General features: G+C 38.6%; 1 protein-coding gene across 1 annotated transcript in view; it reads left to right on the top strand.

Annotated features, from left to right (window-relative positions):
- The window catches only part of LOC145982116 (C3 and PZP-like alpha-2-macroglobulin domain-containing protein 8), a gene marked incomplete at its 5' end in the record, with an annotated part of 142,297 nt that overhangs the window by 97,577 nt on the left and 18,826 nt on the right, over positions 1 to 25,894 (top strand). Inside the window, one exon of the mRNA XM_083115681.1 lies at positions 20,979 to 21,134. Coding sequence (XP_082971807.1) covers positions 20,979 to 21,134 — 156 coding nt within the window. The remainder of the gene's footprint in view (positions 1 to 20,978; positions 21,135 to 25,894) is intronic.

The raw sequence follows: 25,894 nt of genomic DNA, 5'->3' as shown, positions 1-25,894 counted from the left end.
AATGAGAGAATGAGACAGACAAAAGAGGAAGGAAATCAGAAAGTTGTAGACAAATAGGAGAAGAAAGAGAAAAGTATGGATTGATTTATTTCGACTTTTTAACTATACATGACGAAGTTAAGGCTATTTTGCCTTATCATCTACTTCTATGTTTTCTTACATCGCTTTGCTAAAAACAGAAAATATAAAAACGAAACAGAATCAATTGGAATGAATGGGAAATAGAAAGAGGTAGATACACAGAGTAAGGCAATCAAATTGGGAAGAAATAGAGAAAGGTCGAATTGAATAAAGAGGAAATAGAGGTAGACAACTAGTGAGTAGAGAAGAGGTAGAAAGAGTAAAACATGCAAATATTTCGTTCACCCTTGAACCCACCCGAAATAAATTCTCTAACGACGACACTAGTCCAGGGCATGTTAAAACATGTAAATCCTCTGTCGTTTCCCAGTGAGGAACCACTTTTCCTCTACTTATTTACCCTACGTTGTAATCGCCCCATGCAAATACCTCAGCAAACAGCTTAACCTCCAAGAAAAGCCCCGCTTGAAAGCGAGAACACGGTCTCTTGCGGCTGCATCCCTTGTAGCTGCGAAGATACTCGCAGAAGATTCAATTTTCTTCCCCCTGCTTTCTTTCCAAATTCTTAGCAACGGAGGACATTTTATTGAAAGTCTAAAACTTCTCTTCGCTTTCAGAGATTCAATTTCTACTTTGCTCTTTTTCTCTTCATGTTTTTTTCCTTTCTCTTTCCTTCCTAAATTTCTCTCTCTTTCTCTTTCTTAACGACCCATTTCCTCCTTAAATTTCTAGACCCATCTCTGCTTCCCTTCCCGAGCAAAAACATTTGCTTCGACTTAATTGGCTGTAGACCCTTTCAACTCTACTGTCGCTCTTACCCAAATCCACTAATACCTAGCTCGCGCAGCTCAGTCGTACACAGTTTCTCTGCAATTGTAGACTTAAAATTTAAGTTGCATACTTTTAAAATTATTGTGGAATTATACAGGGTGTCCAACTGATAAGTATCCAAAATAATGTGTATCATTAATTAACATAATCAAGGCAAACCTTCAAAATACCTCGCGCTTATTCACGTCACACACGTGCACTTCGACGACTGAAGAACTTTCAGTTGGAGGCCTCCTAGATCGCCAGATATAATTCACCACTCTGTGCGTGGGCTTCTACGATGGCGTAGTGGTAACGCCTTCGCCTTGTAAACCAACGTGTTCGATTCTCGATAGAAGCTCATTTCACAGTGGTTCAGATCCGATCCTTCTTTCAATTGTAGATCCAGTCCAGATTGCCTATCTGAGCTGAAAGTTCATTTATAACCCTGTGGAGCTAACTGTGGAGCAGGGCCGGACATAGCAGCAGAGGAGGAGGAGAAAAATCGAGTGGTGAAAGCGCAGCGTTGCCAACCTTACGGTCCTGACTGCGCATGCACGGAAATTTTATGGCATGTACGGACGTACGGTCCAGACCTTAGTCGGTAGGCTAAATGTACGACTTATCAAAAATTTGAACTTGCTGTACATAAGAATCTTACACATGATCAATATATTAATTTTGATTTAGTAATAATAACTGTCATTGGTAGTAGCAGTACAATTTCTACATTAAAAATAAGAAAGATTACTGCAATTAGGAAGAATTTTATGGAAAATGGAATTCGTGCTGAGGATTTTGGATCAAATCCACATTCAAATGGTGATCTTTTTTCTCGGTCTGTAATCGTTTTTTTATAGTAATGTGGATAATACTATTACAACTGAGGTATTATTATAATAATTAATGAGGTACTTATAATTATATTAATTATTTACTTTACTTTATTATAATCTTTTTAATTGGAAGTTAAGAGTACTTTAAATATACTAAGTAAATGTTATCTACCTCATCAATAAATTGAAATATAAAGGAATAATCATACTACGTCTACGAAGTGTCAATATCATGCTGCTGCCACAAATCCAAAGTGATGTGTTGGTGAAAAGTGGCATAAAATATGTCGAGTTAAACATACTCCTAGAAATGTTGATCCAATAATAACATGTAGTCCATGAAATCCTGTTGCCATAAAGAATGTGGATCCATATACTGCATCTGCAATAGTAAATGGGGACTCGTAGTATTCATATGATTGAAGAATAGTGAAATATACTCCTAGTATTAATGTTAGTGTAAGTGCTTGAGTTGTATGTAGGGCCTGGAGACAAACATACGGTCCATTTGCCATATGCGTACGGTATTGTCGCTTTGAAAAGTTTGCAACGCTTCCAGAGCCTAACAACGTATCCATTATTATATTAGAATTCTAATTGTAAAAATAATGCACGTAAGTTGATTAAGAGGCTTACGTTTGCTGCTATCAGCACGATTATGAAACCTAGTTTCGTCAAGTAATAGCAGTAGGACATGTCCCGCATCAAGTTTTTGACGTAACAAATGAAACACCAGATGGCTGCATCATGTCTACAACAAAATAATTCTCATATTATTTGAGTTAACGTGAAAAGTACAGTTATGAAAAGAGCAAAATATGCGAAATTTATCGCCAGATAGAGCTGAGTTTCTTAAGTTTTTCCCTTATTTATAGTCTCTTGTGACTTCTGAAGAACAATAGGCACTCAATGAACGAATTTAGCTTTAATGCAATGAAATAATTATAGTAGACGCAAGGAAGTACATTGACTATTACTTCACACGTACTGTTCAAGCTTCTGCACCAAATTTAGGTATTTATCTACCATTTTGCAACTAATATCAAACATTTAGGCGCTAAATGTGATGCAATAGCAAAAACATCAAGTGCCAACATAAGAGCATAAATATAAGAAAAACGTTGTCTGATACTTTGATACATGTAATCTGGCAGGTTGGTTGGATCATAATGTTCCTGGTGTAGTGCATTAAGGCGTCACGTGATTATTTTACAGTCCCGAACACTTCTGGGTTGTAACAATACCATTTGCTTTCAATGGTGACGTTACAACGCAGAAATGCCCTTGACTGTATATTTCCAGCTTCAGTAACTGTGATTCATAGGATACAGTCGTAGTTAGTGTAACCCATGAGTTTCTGACGCGATCGGCGCGGCACCATTCTTGCTAATCCGTTCGATAGAAAAATCGCTACAGTGCGCCGAGGCACAGCTGTAATAGAAATCAGCTCTATCTAACGTTGAGTTTAACCAGGGCTGGGATTGATGTTCAGTAATGGAATGACTATTGGCAACAATGGCGAAGGTTGGCGAGCAGGGTAGAACACGTGATGCTGAGAGATAGGGAGACGAAACGAAAATTGGGATCTGCGCAACGGCAAAGATATATGTGTTGCACTTTCTTTCTACTTTGTGATTTTTCTAAAATAAATTAATCCATTGTTTTTCATTTTATCTTGACGCCGTATAAAAAATTATGTGGATTACCTGTCTTCGATCTAAAACTGCCAGTTATTTACACATTCTGTAACGTAACGGTCATCGTTCGTTTATTTAACTTATTTTAAGTCGCTTTTCCACAGGCCCCCCCCCCCCTACTTTCAAAGAAAACATGACCATATTATATATTTTACGGTTTCAATGACGGAAAACAATAGACTAGTTTTTAAAATATTTTGTGTTACTGTCAAATAACACGTTTAGTACAGATAGCCTATGTGGTTATTTAATACCTACATAATGAGATCAAAATAACAGTAATCTCTTAGCTTGAATTCCTACATGATTTTGCAAGGCACTTATTATGTTAATCAGCAGTAACTCCAATTAATTCAACAATTAATTCGACTTTTTAAAAAACAAATAGCCAAGAACCTGGTGGAGGCACATAGTGGTTCCCCGATCCCACTTTAAACTGAAAGTCCAGTTTCGATTTGCGTTTCTGTGCATAAAGTGGACTTACATAATCTAACAAACAAACAAATTGACACGCTTTTGCAATGAAATAAGATTTTGGCGCCAATCAATGGGTACACTCCTGTTTGGCGACCCCTAGTGTGACGCGGCGGGCGTCATTTGGGTCTGCCATGTTCTTACACTTCCTTTGGCTAATCGTGACGATGGGCTTCTGTGATCATGAGATAAGACGGTGAAAGAGACGAGCACATGTATGACGGTTTCGTGGTTTGCGTGTGGGCGCTGGAATGTGTCATATAATCTGATGCATATAAAAACGCATTTGTTGTTAGGGTGTTTCAAAAAGAATCATCCGATTTCAAAAGGCTATATTTAGGAAACCAATGAACATAGAACCTTGCAGTAAGTTGTAAAACACATGCTGGAATATAAAGTTTTACTTACAATAGGTTTTACTTTGTTGAAGGTAGGTGCCTTTTCGGTGCAGCTCACTCTTTAGTCCGCGTCAAGATAGCAACATAGCAACAGAAGGCATTCTGCGTGCTCTGCTTCTACAAATGTGAGTTCGTTATATCTGTGCTGTCGTATGCTGATTGAACTCGAACGCCAGACCTGATTATTAAATGATGTTGGTGATTAGTCTGTGCGTCCTTCCTGTCAAACATGTCCAATATGATATAGCCGTCCTGTGCGACGCAACTTTGTATCTTCATATCACAATGTAAGTTATTGTGCTGATTATGTTACTGTGTTCCTAAATTATACATTTACGTTCGTGTTGCTGATACTGTTTTATTCCTGACTCCATTTCTTGTGTAATTGAAGAACTGAAAGAACCCGAAACTCAACAATGGCGACGAGGATCTTGGAACATACTTACTTCTCGTAATTCTACACATTTCTCGTTATTGTTCTTCAAGTTGTCTGTCGGAGGTAAGAATCTCTATATACAATGCAGAGGTTGTCTCAATTTTCCGAATTCTGCAGGGAGCAGGAAAGTATTAAGCAATATTTTGATAGATTCGAGCATTTCTGCAAAGGTTCAGACATTCCAGATGAAAAGGCTAAGCATATTCTATTAGCAGCAATAGGGCACAGAACGTATGCTGATTTATATAATCTCATACAACCAAAATCTATATCAGAACTCAGTCTTGCCCAAATTCAACAAATGTTGATCCGCCATTATAAGCCCAAGAAAAATCTCGTGCTTGAAAGGCATAAGTTATTTCTTATTAAACTGTAAGAAAATCAGAACATTCCGGATTTCATTGTGCAAATCAAAGAACAAGCTTCAAAATGTGATTTTGGTGATCTCATCGACTCAATGTGTCGCGACGTGTTTATTCTTGGTATGAGAAGTGTGCGCGTTAGAAACAGACTGTTATCAGATCCTGATTTGACCTTGAAAAAAGCAATAGATACGGCCATGTATCTCGATGAGCTAGAATTAAATGAGGGAATTATTAATCAAAGTCGCTCAAAGAATGCTGTGGAATATTCTGAAACTCCAACTGAAGTCACTTCGCAAATACAAAACAGGTACAAGGACAAATTCCGAATGAGCATCAGACAAAATAGAACTGATCCAAGGGATATTGGTAACAAATCAAACAATGATTCTGATAAACCGTGTGGTAATTGTAATTCTTTTCATCCTAACGGAAAATGCCCAGCTTTTGGGGCATTTCTTGACTGCCTGCAAGAAGAGAGAATTTAACAATTCTAGTAAAAGCAAATTGATTTCTGGCACTAACATTGTGCTTAACACGGGTATCAATGAAAGATCTATTGATATGCAAGATAATTCGAAACCTTCCATTGTACCTAACAATCACAGCAATTTCAAACATATGGTCCGAGAATCATCCATTGATTTTTCAGATTTCAATGTGCCGTGCATTCCCATAGATCACAAATTTGCAGATGATCAAGAAGAAAAATCTAAGAGCGAATTTGTTGATTACAGCGCCGCTAGTGTCCAATGTAATGCTCTGTGTCCAAAAATTTTCACTACCTTCATCACTAAAGAGAGTGAATCTGTTTGGCAAACACAGGGATCGTTGTTTGTCGACTTACAAGTCAACAATTCTAAGATTCCATTCCTAGTGGATACAGGTTCTGTTTATACTTTAATTGATAGCAGACAATTTGAGTCTTCATTGCGAGGTTGCACTATATGCAATTTTCCTATCGTCTTGAAAGCAGCAAATGGCAACAATCTTGGTGTATTAGGAAAAGTTAATGTTGAAGTTATATTTCGAGGAATGAAACATAACTTAGATATGATTGTTGTAAAGACAAAATTGAATCGTTCGATTATGGGTTTGTCTTGGATTGATGTTTTCATGCCTGAATGGCGAAACATCTTTGTTTCACATACTCTTCAGACGGTTTCAAATACTCTTGAATCGTCATCTATAAAGGAACTTTTTGCGAATCTAAAGAAAGATTTCCCTATACCTTTTGATGGTGACATGTCCAAGTCGATCAAGCGTTTTGAGATAGATTTGCCATTAAAGGACGATGCTACACCAGTATTCAAGAGATATTATGACGTCCCGTACTCGCTAAAGGAACCAGTCAAAGATGAATTACAGAAGTTGGTTAGCGACGGAGTCATTGAATCGATCAAATCATCATCGTGGGCTTCTCCTCTTCTCGGTATGGTCACGTATTACGCTTCGTACCTGCCAAACCTAGCTGACTGTGTTGCCAGTTTATATGATTTGTTGAAGAATGGGGTGCGCTGGTCATGGACAGATAGATGTTCATCAGAAGGAATTCCAGGATGTTAAGGATCTGCTATCTAAGGACTTAGTACGCACAGTATATGATCCTAGTAAGGACTTATACCTGATGTCGGATGCATCTCCTACAGCTACGGGAGCAGCCATAATGCACAAAATAAACGGAGTCCTAAAGCCTATCATGTGTATGGCCGGTACATTATCCGCTGCGGAAAGGAACTACACTCAATTGGAAAGGGAATCACTTGCATTAATCCGTGGAGTCAAATACTTTCACAAGTATCTCATTGGACGATATTTTGTTGCGTTCACCGACTCGAAACCTTTATCTCACCTGCTGGATCCTAGAAGTAACCTGCCTGCTTTAGCCATCAGCAGAATCAACAGATGGAAGTTAGTATTGGAAGAATATGACTTCAAAACTGTTTACACGCCGCATGTTGAGTTGGCTGATGCTCTATCTAGAATTTGTGTTGCAGATGATCCAATTCGTGATTATTATGATGATTTCGCATGTCAGTTGACAGCTGAGCCAGTTGTCCTTAATCTTATTGAATCTTCGGTGTTGTCGCGCATTTCGCTGGAATCACAACGTGATCCTGAGCTTTCTAAAGTCTTCGAATATGTTCAAAGGAGATGGCCACAATCCATAGGGAGAACAAAAAGTCATCCTATCAGGAAAATATTCGACAGGCGATATGATGTCCACATACAGAAGGGATGTATTTTCGTGGGCGAAAGACTAGTTGTACCTGAATCTTGTATACAAAGTGTCCTGTCTCTGTTACACAAATTCCACCAGGGAACATGCAAAATGAAGGAAATGGCTCGTTCATCGTTCTTCTGGAACACGATGAATGAAAATATTGAAAGGGTTACATCTTCGTGTGACACATGTTTGCGATACAATAACAGGCCCAATGTACCAGGTACCGCATTCGAAACGTGGCCTATTGCATCGCAGCCTTTTGAGCGTGTTCATCTTGATTTCTTCCATTTCTCAGACATGGATTTCTTGTTGCTAGTTGACGCTTACTCTCATTGGATATCTGTGTGGAGAGTGAAGAATATGCGATTTGACACCATGATTGGTTACTTAGAGGAATTTTTCTCATGCTTTGGATATCCGAAAACATATGTTACAGATAATGGCCAACCATTTGCATCTTCAGACTTCAATTCTTATTGCTCAAAGAAGAACATCAAGCTTCTTCACTCAGCTCCGTACACCCCTCAATCAAATGGTCTAGCTGAAAGGAATGTTGGGGTGGTGAAGAACTTACTACAAAAGAACTTTTCGAATCGTTCATACATCACGTTGAGAGAGATGGACAAGTTCGTTCTTGAGCTTTTAGGCAGATTAAGGAATACTCCAGTGCACGGATGTAGTCCAGCAGAACGTTTGCTCAAGTTTCGGCCAAGAACGGACATTTCCGTTTTTGACGCACCAAATGGTTTCGACAATCAGCCTATTAGTCCCGTTCCGTTTATGCCGGGGGAAAAGGTGCTTGTTGAACAACGCAAGAAACAATTCAGCCATGGATCCAAATACAAAATCGGAGAAATTGTTAAATTGATGGGCCGGAAGATGGCGAAGGTGATTGTGGACAATGACACGATTGTTGTTCATCTCTCGAAGATCAAGAAGTATCCCGACAAGGTCGGAAAAGACATCCTTGTCCGAAAAAACCCAGTGCTTGTTGGAGAGGAAGATTATCTCCCAGTGCCTGCTTATCAGGATCCAGTGGTACCTCCGAATGCGGCCTGCGATAATCAACCGGTTAGGAGATCACAAAGACCAAGACGACCACCTGACCGATATGGGCAAACTACATGAAACGGGAGTTTCTTCAACCTAAGGGGGGGAGAGTGTCGTATGCTGATTGAACTCGAACGCCAGACCTGATTATTAAATGTTGTTGGTGATTAGTCTGTGCGTCCTTCCTGTCAAACATGTCCAATATGATATAGCCGTCCTGTGCGACGCAACTTTGTATCTTCATATCACAATGTAAGTTATTGTGCTGATTATGTTACTGTGTTCCTAAATTATACATTTACGTTCGTGTTGCTGATACTGTTTTATTCCTGACTCCATTTCTTGTGTAATTGAAGAACTAAAAGAACCCGAAACTCAACATGTGCAACGTCGAATACTGTGAGCAGTAGGTGGTGCAGTACCGTACTAACAACGAAACTCACGTTGGTTGGTATTTTACAAGTTACAAGGTTCTATGCTCATTGGTTTCCTAAATATAGTCTTTTGAAATCGGATGATTTTTCTTGAAGCACCCTATATATCGACTAACTTTTATGTAATCACCTAATATTGGCGTTTACTTGTGTTTACTGATGCTTACTAAAGTTAATTTGTGTTATTGTGCAAAACAACCAGTTCCTATGTTATAACGTTTTATGAAATTTGTACTAACTAATTTGTATCACTGTGACAAGGGTGTTAACGAGGTACGAGGGATGTCACTTAGGGATGTAGCAGTAAAACGATGTTCAATTGGGTATTACAGGTTGTGCATAGCCCTCCTTGACTCGGTGAAGAGGTAAGGAAGGCGGACGAGCAAAGCACACTCACCTAATCGGGCAGCGATCCCTCTGGTGTCTCGGACTCTGGTGAGGACCACGGCACGAGCGAGACAGTCACCCCGGATATGAGGCGTCGGATCTCAGCAACTGAACCGTGGCGCGCGTCGAATACGAGACCACGATAACTTTTGCACACTTTTAAAAATCCAGGGTACTTATCCGACTGTTGCTACAAGCCGTGTTTCTGATGAGCTTGCAAGCTACCCTCTTTCGATCAGGAAGAGCGACCCGGTAGTTGCAAGCTGGGACTCTGTCTAGCCAGAGACATTTTGTTATTGTCGCTGCCTTGATTGGGTCAGTGTGCTCGAGTTAACTTGGTTGTTACTTTAAGCTTTTGATGCCCATTCGCCTTCCCATGACAAATAGATTTTATTACGAGTTTTTAATAGGGATAGAGTTGAAAAATTGCTTCGGGTGTACAAACCGCGAAAACAAGCGGCTAGTAAATAAAGACGTGGAATCCAGTGCTATCACAACTTTACCGCCTATATTACTATGGACTAAAACTTCTCTCTTCTCGGTTGAACCCCTTCAAGCTAATCCTCGTGTTTTTGTCTACCCAGTCAACAACCGAAGCATATTCTCTCATGTGAGTTTTATTTTCACGCACTTCTCAGAAGGAGTCAGTTCTACGTCATTGAAATTGTAACACTTTTTCTGTATTTACTATCTGTGACTAGGGTTCAGGAATTTGTGAAGAAGAGAGGGGATAAAAATATGGTTTAAATTTGATTATGATCATAAGTTCCTGCAATAAGTCCTAGTCTTGAACCACATCGGAAGCCTGTTAGTAGGGAAACAATAAAAAGTAAAGCATGAAATTCAAAATTCCTTTGCACAAATCCTAAGGTGCGTGTCACAGAACACCAACCCCATACAGCAACGGTTCGCAAATCGTGCCCCGTGGCACCCAAGGACTGGTTTACAAGGGCGTCGCAAAATGTTCCAATATTTTCACTGAAATAATACTTACTAGTTAGTCTACACATGGTTTTATAACTTCTTACATAAAATGTTTCTGAATTTTGAAATATGTGTTAATATTTTTAACTTAGGCACACAACCTAACTAACTGTTGTTGTAAGTGTCATATAGGCCTACATTCTGACTTTGGTACCGCGGAGAAATCTTGAAACAATAAGTGCGTCCTGAAACGAAAACGTTTGGGAAACCCTCCATAGAGGATTGCTCAGGATATGGGTTCAGCCGCCAGAGATTGGATTGCCTGCAAGATCACAGTTTCCAAGGTACACTACGCGAAAGAGAAGCTCACATTGGAGTACCTTCCTTACACTCAGACAAAGATCATGTGTCCCACATGGCCCACACTTTAACCTCTTCTTGGTGCATGTATCACCCTACCTGGTGGATCGTTACGTCATCAAATAAACGCGCTACTGTTGGCTGTTGTCAGTAGCCACGCCCACAGTTGCGATTCTCGTGTAGGTTTTGTAAATGCTCTCTCACTGTGCTGCTCTATGATTGGAAGTCAGAAAACTGATACAGGTCGAGTGCAGTAAATAGCATTTTCTTGCACAAACACAAGTCAACTTGGAATTTACTTGTAATGTTCGTTTGCACAGCTGCAAATGGCACGCATGCAAACAAAAAATCATTTAACCACATGTAGCAATAGCGCAGAAATTCCTCGAAAACAAATTAACGCCATTTTGTTTACCTGGACGAGATGTGTTATTCCAGTCTACTGTTAGCGACCATGCAGATCCGGTGATTGTTTTCTTCCGGCGCTCTGTTACGTCCAACTTCTGTTCCACTTCCAACACGCTGTTATTTATCCGCCTCGAGCCATCGGGAACTTTCGAGTTGGAAAACGGGGAAAAACTGAAGAAGGAGAATGGAAGTAAAATGGACAAGGAAAAATAAATGGAGAAACTTTTCTCTCTTCTAACTCTGTCTTGCAACGTGCCTGACTTGACTAATCGAGAATCCAGAGACTCTTGATTGTTCTCTTTTGTCTTGGAGTGGAAGTTTCACAAACACTTGAACGTGCCAACGGAAAACAAAGATTAATAAGGTCTTACGTTCAACTGAATAAGCAAAGCCACAGAAAAGATGTTGTCAGCAAAAATAACAGGACGAGCGTGATTCTTTAGCTGCCATTTAATATAACTTACACACTACTAGTAATACTACTACCCGTGGACGTCCGAAATTAAGTGGTGTGACTCAGTTGTTAGCATATGCAGATGATGTAGACTTATTAGGGGATGATATAAATACAATTAAGAATAATGCTAAAATATTTTTCAAAACTGCTAAAGAGATAGGTTTGGAAGTTAACAAAGAGAAAAGTAAATATATGCTTACAGGCCGAAACCAAATTAAAGAGGAAATAAAAAGTAGGATTAATTCAAGAAATGCATGTTACTTCTCTCTTCATAAACTATTGTCTTCTCGTTTAATATCTAAGAAACTAAAAGTTAAAATATACAAAACAGTAATTTTGCCTGTAGTATTATATGGATGTGAAACTTGGTCCCTTACATTGAAAGAGGAACATAAATTGACAGTATTCGAAAATAAGATCCTTAGGAAAATATTTGGACCTAAAAGGGATGAGGAGACAGATTAGTGGAGAAGGTTACATAATTTAGAGCTACATAATTTGTATTCATGTCCAGATATTATTAGAATAATTATATCAAGAAGACTTAGGTGGGCAGGCCATGTGGCACGAATGGGAGAGGAAAGAGGAGTTTACAGGATTCTTGTTGGGAAACCTGATGGTAAGAGACCTGTAGGAAGGCCAAAACGAAGATGGAGGGACAACGTGGAGATGGACCTAAAGGAAATCGGTAGGGATGGAAAAGAGTATATATATCTTGCTCAGGATAGGGACAGATGGAAGGCCTGTGTTGCTGCAGCCATGAACCTTCGGGTCTAAGAAGTCTAGAGAGTTAGTTAGTTTAGTGGACGTCCGAAAGGGAGACACACCCCAGTCGAAAATGAATGACACGAAGAAATTATATGTTACACATACTGTATACAGTTTCATTTCAGTCACAGTATTTTAAGGGTGTTGCAGAAACATGATAACTGTCAGTTGTCAGTTGACGCGCACAGACCGGTTTCGAAGACGCTCCTGGGTGACCCACATTCACCATGGGGATAGGCGTGGAATCTTACAGAGCCCGCATAAGACTTTTCAACTCTTCTAAATGGATGTTTTGGAGTTCTCTGCATGCTGCTCATCATCGGAGGAATAGAGCAAAACCCGGGTCCAGACTCTGAGAAGATGACAATCGAGAATCTGTATAGGTTGCTGAAGGAAGGTCAGGGACAGTTATCGTCCCAAGTGAACGAGATAAATAAGAACGTGCTGTGTTTCCGGGAAGAACTGTCGTCTCTCAATAAAGATGTGAAGGCCATTAAGCAAGAAATGGACTTCTTAAAAGAAGAGAACGCCAGGTTAAATGATCAAGTATCCTACCTTGAGTCCCAATCTAAAAGGAACAACCTCGTTTTTTACAACGTCCAGGAGGAAGAACGGGAAACATGGGAGAGGACTGAGGAAATACTATGCCAAGTGATAGAAAAGAATACAGGCATCGCGCTAGGAGGAAATTCGTTCGAGAGGGTCCATCGCTTTGGCTCAAGAAGAGGCTGCCGTCCGATTGTAGCCAAGTTTCTCTCGTTCAAAGACAGGACGAAAATACTGATGAAATCTAAAAGTTTCAAACAGTGCGGTGTAGCGGTTTCGGAGCATTACTCTGATCGTGTGCGTCAGATTAGAAACGAGCTAAAACCTCATCTCGAAGAAGCCAGGAAGTGCGGTGACAGTGCGTTCCTTCGTTACGATCATCTCGTTGTTAACGGTGTGCGTTATTCCTTGCAACAGTGCGAAGAATATGCAAGATCGCGTTCCGTTGAAAGAAATATGGCAACGCAGGAAATTCCTGGAAATGCATCTGTGAATGAGAATATAAGTGTCGAACGTGAATCACGAGTGTCTGCTGCTATCCCCACCCCCACCCCACGTCACCCCCGGCTATCGAACTGCGAGGATTCCAGGATGCAGCTGAGGAACCGAAACAAGTGAGTCCTGTGGAGTGGGAGATCGGGTCAAAGGGGAGGTAAGAATCCGTCGAGCAGTGACCTAGCATTAGAAACTATCACCATATTTCATAGCAACGTTCAAGGTTTGATATCAAAAGCGTCAGAGATAGATATATTTTTCGAGGAACAAAAAGAAAACAACAATGAAATTACTATTTTTTGTTGCACTGAACACTGGTTAGCGAAAGATGAAACAAAGTTTAATTATATTGATAATTTATGTATTGCATCTAGTTACAGTAGGCAAAATATAATAAGAGGCGGGTCTTTAATTTTCACTCAGAATGAACTTAAAAGTAACGTAGTTGAAATAAAACAAGCTGTTGAGTTCTCTGTAGAACAAGACTTCGAATGCGCAGCAATTGAAATAGCTATTTACAACTTATGCATAATATCAATATATAGAACGCCTAGTGGAAACATGGATGTCTTCTTAAATAAGTTAACATTATTACTAAATCTCGTAACAAAAAGCTCCAAAAAGAATATTGTTGTTTGTGGAGATTTTAACATTGATGTAGCTAAAGACACTGCAGAAAAAAATAGTTTTCTGGATGTAATGAACTCTTTTGGTCTGTTTCATACAATTACAACTCCAACTAGAATCACCAAAAAAACAAAAAGTACAATAGACAATATTTTTACCAATATAAACGTTAATAAATATTCAGTAGAAACTTGCATAGGTTTTTCTGACCATGATTCTCAGCTTATTAAGGTAAACGTAATAGAAGAGAAGCGAAATCATAAACCACGCACAAAATTCAGATTTGTCAGACCCACAAACAATGATGAGAACATTTCAAAATTCAGAAAAGCGCTTAAATCAGAAACATGGGATTTTATAAACAATATGGCTGTACACGTAAACGAGAAATTCGAAAAATTTCTTGATACTGTAAGATACCATTTTAATAAATGTTTTCCCATAAAAAAAGCACGAGTTCACAACAAAAACAATTGCCTATGGATAACCAAGGAAATTAAAAATCTTAGCAAATTAAAGCGATCATTGCATAAACAGAGTAAATATGCAAACAGCCCTACCCTTAAAGATCATTACAAACAGTTCAACAAAAATTACAAGAAAACATTAAAACATTGCAAACAATTATATGTTGATAAAAAGTTGAATAATTCAGAAAACAAAACTGCAGAACTATGGAAAATAGTTAATCATATTACAGGTAAAAAAACGAACACGAATCAAGATATCATATTAGAAACAGGTAATGTAATAGAGACAGATCCGCAAAAAATAGCTAATACTTTTAATAATTATTTTGTTAATGTAGCACTTAACCTGCAACGTAACATCAGCGTAACGGACACATACAAAGAAAAGTTAAATAACGTCAAAAGATCTTTCACGCATTCTTTTTATATGACCCCTACTACAGACGAAGAAATTTCCAACATAATTCGAAATATGAAAAACAAAAAGTCAACAGGGCTAGATTCAATGCCGATTAACGTGATCAAAGAGGTTTGCACGTACATTAAGGAGCCCTTGGCTAAATTAATTAACGAGTGTATGGAAAATGGCAGCTTCCCAGATTGTCTAAAAATATCAAAAGTAATACCCTTGTATAAGAAAGGAAATACAACAAAAATTGAAAACTACAGACCAATTTCCTTATTGTCAATTTTTTCAAAACTTTTCGAAAAATTAATCTATAATAGGATAATAAAGTATGCAGAAGATAAAAAGATACTCATAAAGCAACAAAATGGGTTTGTGAAATCGAAAACAACAAAAAATGCCATTTTTGATGTAATTGATAATATTCTTTCCGCCATAAACAAAACGTATTCTGTTGTTGCAATTTTTTGTGATTTATCAAAAGCGTTTGACTGTGTGAATCATCACTTGCTACTAGAGAAATTAAAATACTACGGAATCCGCGGTGTATCAAACAAATTAATAGAATCCTATTTATCGAATAGAAAACAGAGCGTTGCAATAAATAGCATATCCAATAATGGGACGCAAACAACATATTACTCCGAATTGAAAGATGTGGTTATTGGAATCCCCCAAGGATCGATACTAGGACCCCTGTTGTTTTTATTGTTCATAAATGACCTTCCAGCAAATGTTGATACCGCCCAAATTACTCTTTTCGCTGATGATACTACGGCTTTGGTAGATTCTGTTAACGATGTAACATTAATTCAAAAAACGGAAGAAGCTCTTACTGAACTACAAAGCTGGTTTTCAGCAAACAAACTTTCTATGAACAACGAAAAAACTAATATAATAAAATTTGGTGTATCTAGAGCCAAAAACTCTTCTATTAAGCAATATAATTTCACAGTAGGGCATGCCGTTATAACAGCCACTAACAATACAAAATTTCTTGGAATATTTATAGACGAGTGTCTAAACTGGAAAGTTCACATAGATCATTTATGCAAGAGGCTAAACACCGTATGTTACCAATTAAGAACCTTAAAAAATAGTTTCAATACAGTATGTTTGCTAAATATCTATTTCTCAAACTTCGAAAGTATTTTGAGGTACGGTATCCAATTTTGGGGAAACTCGGCTCAATCGCAGAGGATTTTTAAAATTCAAAAAAGAGCATTGCGTATTTTGGCAAATGCACATAAAACTGATACATGTAAACCGCTTTTCAAAAAATTACGTATATTAACACTTCCAAGTCTGTACATACTTGAAACACTTACTTTCATACACGAAACAAAATCGAACTATCCAAGGAACATAGACACTCACGATTACAATACCAGACAAAAAGATAACTTCCACATTCCCAAAGTGCGGCTAACTGCATTCCAAACAGGACCTTTTTACTCAGGCATCCAGTTATACAATATACTACCAAAAAGTTACAAAAATTTTGAGAGAACCACAATCTTTAAAAGTAAAGTGAAAAAATTGTTATTGGAATACACATTATATTCAGTTCAAGAATTTCAAGAATTAACTAACTTTATAAAATAAATTTAGATTGTATACACTATATAACATGTACTTTCACATGTTTACATGTTAATTTGTCATTGTGTGTTTTACTATTATATTATGTTATATTATTATTAAAAAAAATTGCCAAATTGATGTATAGATATATATATGTGCGATATCAACATGTCTTTTGTAATGTACATGCACCAATGCCCCCAGGGGTACTATCGGTGTGAAAATTGCTCAATAAACTCAATAAACTCAAACTGATCTATTGTTTTTGAGGAGTAACACTATTGAAGGGGAAAATATGCCTCGTTTGCCCCCGTCTGGAAAAAATTACCCTCCTTGCCTCTCTCTGGAAAAAGTCCTGCTGAAGTTGCGATTAATTGATTGTTGATTTGGTGTTTTAAGTCCACTTTATGCACAGAAAGGCTAATCGGGACTGGACCTACAGTTTAAAGTGAGATCCGAGCCACTTGTGCCTCCACCGGGTATCGAACCTGGGACTCCTTGATTACATGGTAACGACGCTACCACTGCACCAACGGGGTGCCCCTACTGAAGTTGCGAAGTACTAGTACTACTATTAATACGCGTAATAATAATAATGTAGGTTGAGTTAGTGATCTTACTTTGCTTTTCTGCCAATTTTGGCTAATCGCGAAGATGGGGATGAATTATGATGTGATGCAAAATGTGGCGAGGAGTACTGCATCCCTAACTTCCAGCTCCTCCTAATCGCCGTCACTGAATGTTTGGATTAAAATGAATGTCTTATGAGGAATAATTTAAAACACACACGGAAAACCAATTCTTTCTTCATTGTCCATGCAGTATTTCTGGGCTAATGAAAGGCTATTTTGACAAAATATCACTCATAAGTAATAAACAAGTGAGATTGAAAAATCTGTTTAGAATTGAGGAGATTATTAGCTAAGTTGCTATTTGTTTTCGGAACTGTCATGATACTAATGAGGGAGAAGCAATACACGTATGGTTACATGAACGTATTTTCTGAGGTAACAAAATTATTTAGGACACAAGGAATTCATCGAAGTTGATCACCGTGCCAGTAATAATTCATCTATTTTTCATTCTTGGGTTGTATGGCGTGACCATTTCGAACACACTAGAATGTCAACCTCTATCCTGTGCAGCATACCCTGAAAACTTTATTCTTTCAGGGCAACGAGTCCCTGGCGCCTGCAACCACTCAAAGTAATAATTTATGAGGGTTTGTATTTTGAGTGTCAGTATGTGTTTCTTTTCGCCCCTTCGTTACTTTCATCTAATCACCATTGAACCTTATCGTCGTCATTAACAAAATTAGCAGAAAAATGTCTTAAAATAAAACAAATCAACCACAACTTACTCTTCCAAAAATGGAGTTTCATTAGTTTATACTTCTTAGAAAGTTGAGGTGGTAGTTTTAATTGCACAGCGCTTCATTACTTGATCAAGGCAGCTAATTCCGTGAACAATGACGTTGTTTTACGAAAGTCTCAAATATTTGTCTCAGGCAATCACCCTCTTAAAATGGACGCATCTTCTGTGGTGATAAAATGACACGTTTGGTGCGAGTTCTTTCTGTACTTTTTCCCCCAATGGCATAACGCTGTCGTTATAATAGAGAGATCCTGTGTTCGACTCCACCCTACTCTGGTGGAAGCACAATGCACACTGGTTCGGATTACACGTTAAACTGTAGGTTTGGTCCCGATTAGCCTATCTGAGCATAAAAGTGGGCTTAAAAACAAACTAACAAAATCGTTTTCTATATACTTCGTGACATAGCTTTCTTTACTTCAGCTGCATCTACAGATTCTGTTTGACATTTTTGGCTGATTCATGTGGCAAAATTTATGTCTGGAACGAGGATTTCTCTGCCAACTCATTAGCAATTGAATAATACAGCTTTTCCCATACTTAAAATTTATTCACTTCGGTATTGTAGTGATTATTGTGATTCCTTCTTATAGGTGTTTCACCTACGTCACAAACTGTTGCATTGTGGGATCGAGCAGCCATGATTGTGGCGGGTTCTTGTAAACATTCGGAATTCAAGTGAGCGGGCGGGAGATTTTAACCTCGTTTACGATGGTATGCCTTGTGCAATATTAGGTTGTTTAGGTCTAACAGGCACTCACGTTTATCCTAGAATATTCCGAGAAAGAACAGAAGGTGAAATTCACGGCACAGAATTTTCCATTTGTTGATTAGAAAACGCCATCATGGCGAGAATAAAGCGTGCCAACATTACTGAACAAAACAAACAGTACAGAGCGATGGGGTAAACATTTATTTTTAGGTAAGTTCATATATCGCATTTCTCTGTGACTTTTAGTACAAATGGATTGAACTGGTGTTTTTTATCAGACTTGCAAGTAGCGTTTCCTTATTATTGTTTTATTTGGCGGAAAGGTGTTGATAAGTTTGACGATAAAAATGATAACTCATTTTGATAATTGCACGCTTGTACTTGATTATTTATATTTCACTCATTAACACAAACTGCTATTAATTGTTATCCTATTCATGAGAAAAGGTGCCGGTAGTAGGTTTTGCGTACTGTCAGAAAAAAACACTGTTTGGTTAAAACCTGTTAATGATATATCGAAGTATCTCAAATTGATTGATTTATTTGGTTTATTTTACTTCATTTTTCTGCTATATTTGGCTAGTCGTCAAGACCAGTCATGCCCAGGCCGAGATTCGAATCAGGGACACCTAGCATCGTAGTGCGTTGTGCTAACCACTCCGTCACTGAGACCTGCATATCCCAAATTGTTAAAGCAACAAGTGAAATTACGGTTTTTGAACAACTCATCATTTCAAATTACTGCGCTTGAACAAACGTTAAAAGGAAACATTTTTCAGTTAATCTGCACGCAAGGTCGTCGATGACCACTTTCTCCCACCCCGAGCGGGAAACATAGGTTACTTACTGGATGTAAATATTTCAAGCAGAATCCGAACCACTAATAAATACGAAAACAACCTGATTCCTTGTAGCTGGTTCAAGTAAATAAACACAGGTGAACTCTAGTTGGCCTTTTCGTTGCATTTTTATGCAATGTTACCGACATTTTACACAGTACTAACAACAAACGTGCACTTGGCGCAGGTGTAACGAATGCTGCGTGGTGGGTATTTCCGTGCAGACGACAAACATATTTGCCGCAAACATGGCGGCGCTGCGAATCCTGACGTCACATGAAACCCACCTATTAGTAGAACGAATATAAAGTTGATATTTCGCATACCATATTGATATTTGAAAATTGTAATGAAATAAAAAAGGGACACTTCTGGAATTTCAATGCAGAGCTAATTAAAACTATATTATATTCTGTAGCATACTTAAAACGGAAGGTTTATGGCTGGAGCAACACAAGCCTTCCATCTGTCCCTATCCAGGGCAAGATTAATCCATTCTTTCTCATCCTTACCGATTTCTTTTAGGTCCATCTCAACGTTATCCCTCCATCCTCGTCTTGGCCTTCCTACAGGTCTCTTACAATCTGGTTTCCCAACAAGAATCCTGTAAACTATTCTTTCCTCTGCCATTCGTGTCACATGGCCTGCCCATCTAAGTTTTCTTGATTAAATTATTCTAATAATATTTAAAAAGTCGAAATAATTTATTGTGTTGCTGGAGAAAGTAACGATAAGGTGATGTTTTGATTTGTTTATTTGGAGATTTTTTTAACCATACCCAGGCCGGGATTTATATACGTATGTGGAGGCCTGGAGCTTACAGCACCAAAACCTCACTCCAATCCCCTCTACACAGTTTCAGTTATAACTTCTCGCCAAGTTACATGGTGTGGTTTGTTATTATATTTTTACCACATCCGAAGTACCTATTTTTTTTATTATGTGTTACTTTTCAAAGCAGTCTTTCCTAGTGAAGGCCCGGAGCTGCAGTCCTCAATTCACCCTAAATTCTGATCTAATCTTGATAATACCCTGCATAATTTTGAGCCTCCTAAGCCTACTAGCTGCTTTTAATCATAGAAGTATTAATTTGATCACAGTATTTTTGTTTCAATAGCTCTAGTAATTACTTTCACTTTCTAATGACAAAATTGGCTTTTTATGGGTTGATAATATGTGAACATTTCTAGCATAGATAATATTCACAAGTAAAATGTACATGTTATGAACACTAGAATACACTTATATATTGAATCATTCATATATCCCCAAGTATATGTACTTATTGAATTTGATTGGGTGGGCAATCGGGTGGGCACAGGAATTTTTGGGTGGGCGCTTGCCCACCCGTGCCCACCCCTGTCGCCGTCCCTGCCAGCAGGTGGAAGGATCAACAACCTCAAAACACCTCACCTAAAATAAACAAAAAACAACATTATTACTAAATATAGAAATGTTCCAGTTATTCGAGTGCGAATTTCATCTATAAATCGTCCTAAAGTTAAGGGTACTTTACGGAGATCCACTATTGTTGAAACCCCTTCTCCCCACTCTCTTACACAACGTAATATATTTTAATTTTTGTGTGGAAAATATAGAGCAAAAGGTGACGTGACACCTAGAGTTGTATATCATAAAGTCAATAAAACGTAGTCATGAAGTATTTAACGGGAAACAAATATAAGAATCAACTATAAATATATATTGCCTCTGTGAGATAATGTATATTGTTGTCAGCACATTTTGGCAGTCACTTTAACTAATTTATGATAATATTTAGAGTCTTTATTAATTGGATCTTCTTATTTCATTTTAGGTAGAGGCTGTGAGCACAGAAAAATCTCTCAGGGTAAGGGTAAAAGTTTATGACAACACCACTGCCATCTACAGTCAGGATATTGAAATTTCTTCTGGCGAAGGAACATTCGTAGTACCAGCAATACTGGCAGACAGTGACGTCATAACTTTACAGGTAAGTTTCATCTGTTTACAGAAATAATATATTTATTAGCAATAAATTAATTTGAAAAATATTTAAAAGATCCACACTTCCATGGGTTTCCCTTACGGAGAATACTTTGAACTGTAGCAAGACAAGAAAAGGTCAAAGGTATAGATAACGTTAGCCGAGCAAGGGATTAATAATTTCAGGTGTGAGTCACGTTTACCTTCCTTTTCGAGTGTCCCGTCAACAATTTCATATAACCATGATTCAACTTCATTGTAACAATTAGCTCAAAAGGGAAATAAATCGATGGAAAATAGAGATGATATAAATACAAATTGGTGCTGTTCCTGTCGAATAGAGATTAAGGAGGGTTATGTCGGTCTTCTTTTTCTGAAACAAAAACTTTGTACACTCGAAATGTAGGAAAATGTAGCACACACAATCAATATTTGTGTTATCTTCTTTCTCTCTTCCTCTTCCTCTCTCTCTCTCTCTCTCTCTCTCTCTCTCCCTATCTAGCTATATATCTCCACTTCTTTCTTTATCTCTACGTGCTGTCTGTCGCTTCTCTCCTACTTTTCGTCTTTATCTTTCTCAGAGACACAACCTTCCATCTTTCAAACACAATCTCTTTCAACTTGTCTTTTCTCTCCTGCATTATGTCCATCCATTGTCTATGTGCTATTCTCTTTTCTCTATTTTTTTGCTTCTCTACTTACTTCTTTCTTTCTCTCTCTCGTTCTCTATCTCTCTCTCTCTCTCTCTCTCTCTCTCTCTCTCTCTCTCTCTCTCTCTCTCTGTGTGTGTGTGTGTGTGTGCCTTTCGCCTTTCTCTTTCTCTTCCTCTCACACACACAAAGCGTGTGCACACACTCTCTCTCTTTTTCTCCTCCTCATTCATTCTCTTTTTCATTCTCTCTCAATATCTATATTCTTGCTCATTCTTCTTTCTCTCTCCTTTTTACTTTCCATCCTATCTATGCATGTTTCTGTCTTTTTCTTTCAATTCCTTCCCAAAATTTTATTTATCTCTTTCTCTGTCTTTCGCCCTTTGTTTCCCTGTTTTATACCTTCCTTACTTATCTTATCATCATAACGGAATGGGAATCAGTGTGTTGACCAATAAATACTCACCAATGGAGTAGCATCTTTCTCCAAACCATGGAATACTTATTAATAAGTACACTAAACCCCAAAATCAGTGTAAAATAACGGCCCTGTTCGTTATAAGCTATCTCAATAGTTATTAACTTACGATCTTCGTAATTGCTTTATGCAAAGACACCATTGTTAACATGTTACATCCAAATACTGATCTTGCAGTATCGTCCATTTACAATATTGTCGGAATCAAGCATCTTGAGGTGAGTAAAGCTTTGAAAGTGTGGCTTCGAAAAGCTTAGCTATTTTTTCCCCGTAACGCACAGGAGCCTCGCTATCGCCGAAAACATAAATCGTTCCAGCATGGTAAGCCATGCGTAAAGCTTACTCTACGACTATTGCATTCTCTGGTGCAAGTATCTGAACATGAAAATAACGAGCGAGTCTTATCTGTTAGCAACCAAACACGCTCTTGAGCTCATGGCTGGAAAAGTTCGCTTTATCTTCTCTCAGGGTGTGTGCTACAATAAACTAGGAGCCGTATAAAATGCACGGAAAATAGAATTCGTTAACACATATTCTAGTAAACTAAGAATGTAGTAAATTGAATAAAATGTAACATACCTTCGCATATATAGTGCATGGTGATTTACATTTATTATGCTGTTCGATTGATTGATTTGGTGTTTAAAGTCCACTTTATGCACAGGAAGGCTAATCGGGACTGGACCTACAGTTTAAAGTGGGATCCGAACCACTATGAACCTCCACCGGGAATCGAACCTGGGACCCCTTGATTACAAGGCGACGACGCTACCACTGCGCCATCTGGGAGGTCCTTATACTGTTCGACAGAGATCATAAAAATCTTAATACCCCCCTCTCTCTCTCTCTTTCACTCAGTTTCTCTCTCTCTCTCTCTCACTCTCACTCTCTCTCACTCTCTCACTCACTCTCTCTCACTCTCTCACTCTCTTACTCTCACTCCCTCACTCTCACTACTTCACTCCCTCACTCTCACTCCCTCACTCTCACTCTCACTACCTCACTCTCTCATTCTCACTACCTCACTCTCTCTCACTCACTCTCTCACTCTCTCTCTCACTCTCTCACTCACTATTTCACTCTCTCACTCTCTCACTCTCACTCTCTCACTCTCACTCCCTCACTCTCACTCTTTCACTCTCACTACCTCACTCTCTCACTCTTTCACTCTCACTACCTCACTCTCACTCTCTAACTCTCTCACTCTCTAACTCTCTCACTCTCACTACCTCACTCTCACTCTCTCACTCTCTCTCACTCTCTCTCTCTCTCTCTCTCTCACTTTCTCTCTCAGTCTCACTATCTCACTCTCTCACTCTTACTACCTCACTCTCACTCTTTCACTCTCACTACCTCACTCTCTCACTCTCACTACCTCACTCTCTCATTCTCACTACCTCACTCTCAGTCTCTTTCTCGTTTTTGTTGTCTATTTCCCTCATCATTTCCATTCTATCTGTATCTTCGTTTGATTGACTGATTTGGTTGTTTAACGTTGCCTTTCTACCACTTTTGGTTTAATCGTGACGATGGGGATGAGTGATGATATGATGACACTCACGACGAACACCCATGCGCATGCCGGGATTCGAACCCGGGACCCCTGGCGTCGTAGAGCGCTGTGCTAACCACTCCGCCATGGAAGTATTCTTTAGCGTAGAGTTTTCAGTTAGAAATTCAGGCTCGACCACGTTCTTCGTAGTGTGCCTAATCTTAATGGAGTGGTCTGTATCTTCGTCTCTCTCTCTCGTCTTCCTTCTCTTCCTCTCCCCATTCAACTCCCTCCTTTCTCATTCCCTCTCTCTCTTTGTCTCCTTCTCTCTTCATTTTCTATATCTCCTTTCTCTACTGCTCTGAATTTAACACCACGTTTATGTCTTCCCTTTCATTCGATATACGGTGGAGGCACATAGTCGTTCGGATCCCACTTTAAACTGTAGGTCCAGTCTCTTATTGTGCACAAGTGTACTTAAAACACCAATTCAATCAATCAATCAATCAATCTTCCCTTTCAGTTTGCCTTTGCGTCTGTTCCTTTGTTCTCCACATTTCTTCTTCATCTTCCTGATGTCGTCTCGTTCCCCATTGCTTAGACTTATTGTATGAGAAATAATAGTCGCTGAGCACAAAACCGAACATAACATAGTATAAACATACACATAACTGATTATAATAATAATAAGATTTTCATGAATACTTTTAGTCCATGTTCCTTCCTTCCTTCTTCTTTGATTGGCACACAACGGCTATGTTCATCTATCCAAATAACAAAATAATGCCGTCATGGTAACCAACAAAGAATGTAAATTCGATTACCTTTTCTTTAGAAACTGAGCCTATCACATACTTCCCTCTCTCTACCCTCTTTGTCCATCACTGTCTCTAACTCCCCCTGATTATTTCTCCCTCTTTCAAACATTCTAAAATATAGTTATGTGTTTCTCCAAGAGACAAGTGAAACACATTCAGAGATATTGAGTTGAGTTGAGTTGGTGTTTTAACTCTACTTTATGCACAATAAGGCTAATCGGGACTGGACCTACAGTTTGATCCGAACCACTTGTGCCTCTACCGGGTATCGAACCCGGGATCTCTTCATTACAAGGGGACGACGCTACCACTGCGCCATCGGGGAGGCCCACATTCAGAAATGAACTTGACATCCAGATTGAGTAGAGACATTTCGTTAGACAATCGTATGATATTATAATATACATTGCAGGTATAGTGCAAGCCCGTTCAGTTCGTCTTGTGCAGTGGCGTGCCCAGAGGGGGGAGTTGGGGGGTCATAACCTCTCCTTTGGACCAGAATTCCTAAAAAAGAACGTCAATGGCAGGAAAATATGGCAAAATTATGGCTTATTAAAAAAAGCATTCGTAACCCCTCTCTTTCCAAACTCCTGGGCACGCCAGTAGACTTGTGATCTTTTACAAAAAAGTTCAGGATTCGAGTCCCGGCCTGAGTGTGGGTGTTCCATCATCAGTAGGGTCTCTTCATCCTGATTAGCCTCCAAATAAAAATTATATTATTTTAAATTATAAATACTTTTCAGTTGGCGGCATCTTCAACATTCCAGAATTTGAGTCCGTGCCTGCGTGTGTGTGTTTCATCATCAGTATGGTCTCTTCATCCTGATTAGCCTCCAAATAAAAATTATATTATTTTAAATTATAAATACTTTTCAGTTGGCGGCATCTTCAACATTCCAGAATTTGAGTCCGTGCCTGCGTGTGTGTGTTTCATCATCAGTATGGTCTCTTCATCCTGATTAGCCTCCAAATAAAAATTATATTATTTTAAATTATAAATACTTTTCAGTTGGCGGCATCTTCAACATTCCAGAATTTGAGTCCGTGCCTGCGTGTGTGTGTTTCATCATCAGTATGGTCTCTTCATCCTGATTAGCCTCCAAATAAAAATTATATTACTTTAAATTATAAATACTTTTCAGTTGGCGGCATCTTCAACATTCCAGAATTTGAGTCCGTGCCTGCGTGTGTGTGTTTCATCATCAGTATGGTCTCTTCATCCTGATTAGCCTCCAAATAAAAATTATATTACTTTAAATTATAAATACTTTTCAGTTGGCGGCATCTTCAACATTTCAGAATTCGAGTCCGTGCCTGCGTGTGTGTGTT

The sequence above is a fragment of the Lepisma saccharinum genome, assembly GCF_977018435.1.
Source record: "Lepisma saccharinum chromosome 9 unlocalized genomic scaffold, izLepSacc3.1 SUPER_9_unloc_1, whole genome shotgun sequence".
NCBI classification, from domain to species: Eukaryota; Metazoa; Arthropoda; class Insecta; order Zygentoma; family Lepismatidae; genus Lepisma; species Lepisma saccharinum.
This window is presented reverse-complemented; position numbering and strand designations above follow the sequence as displayed.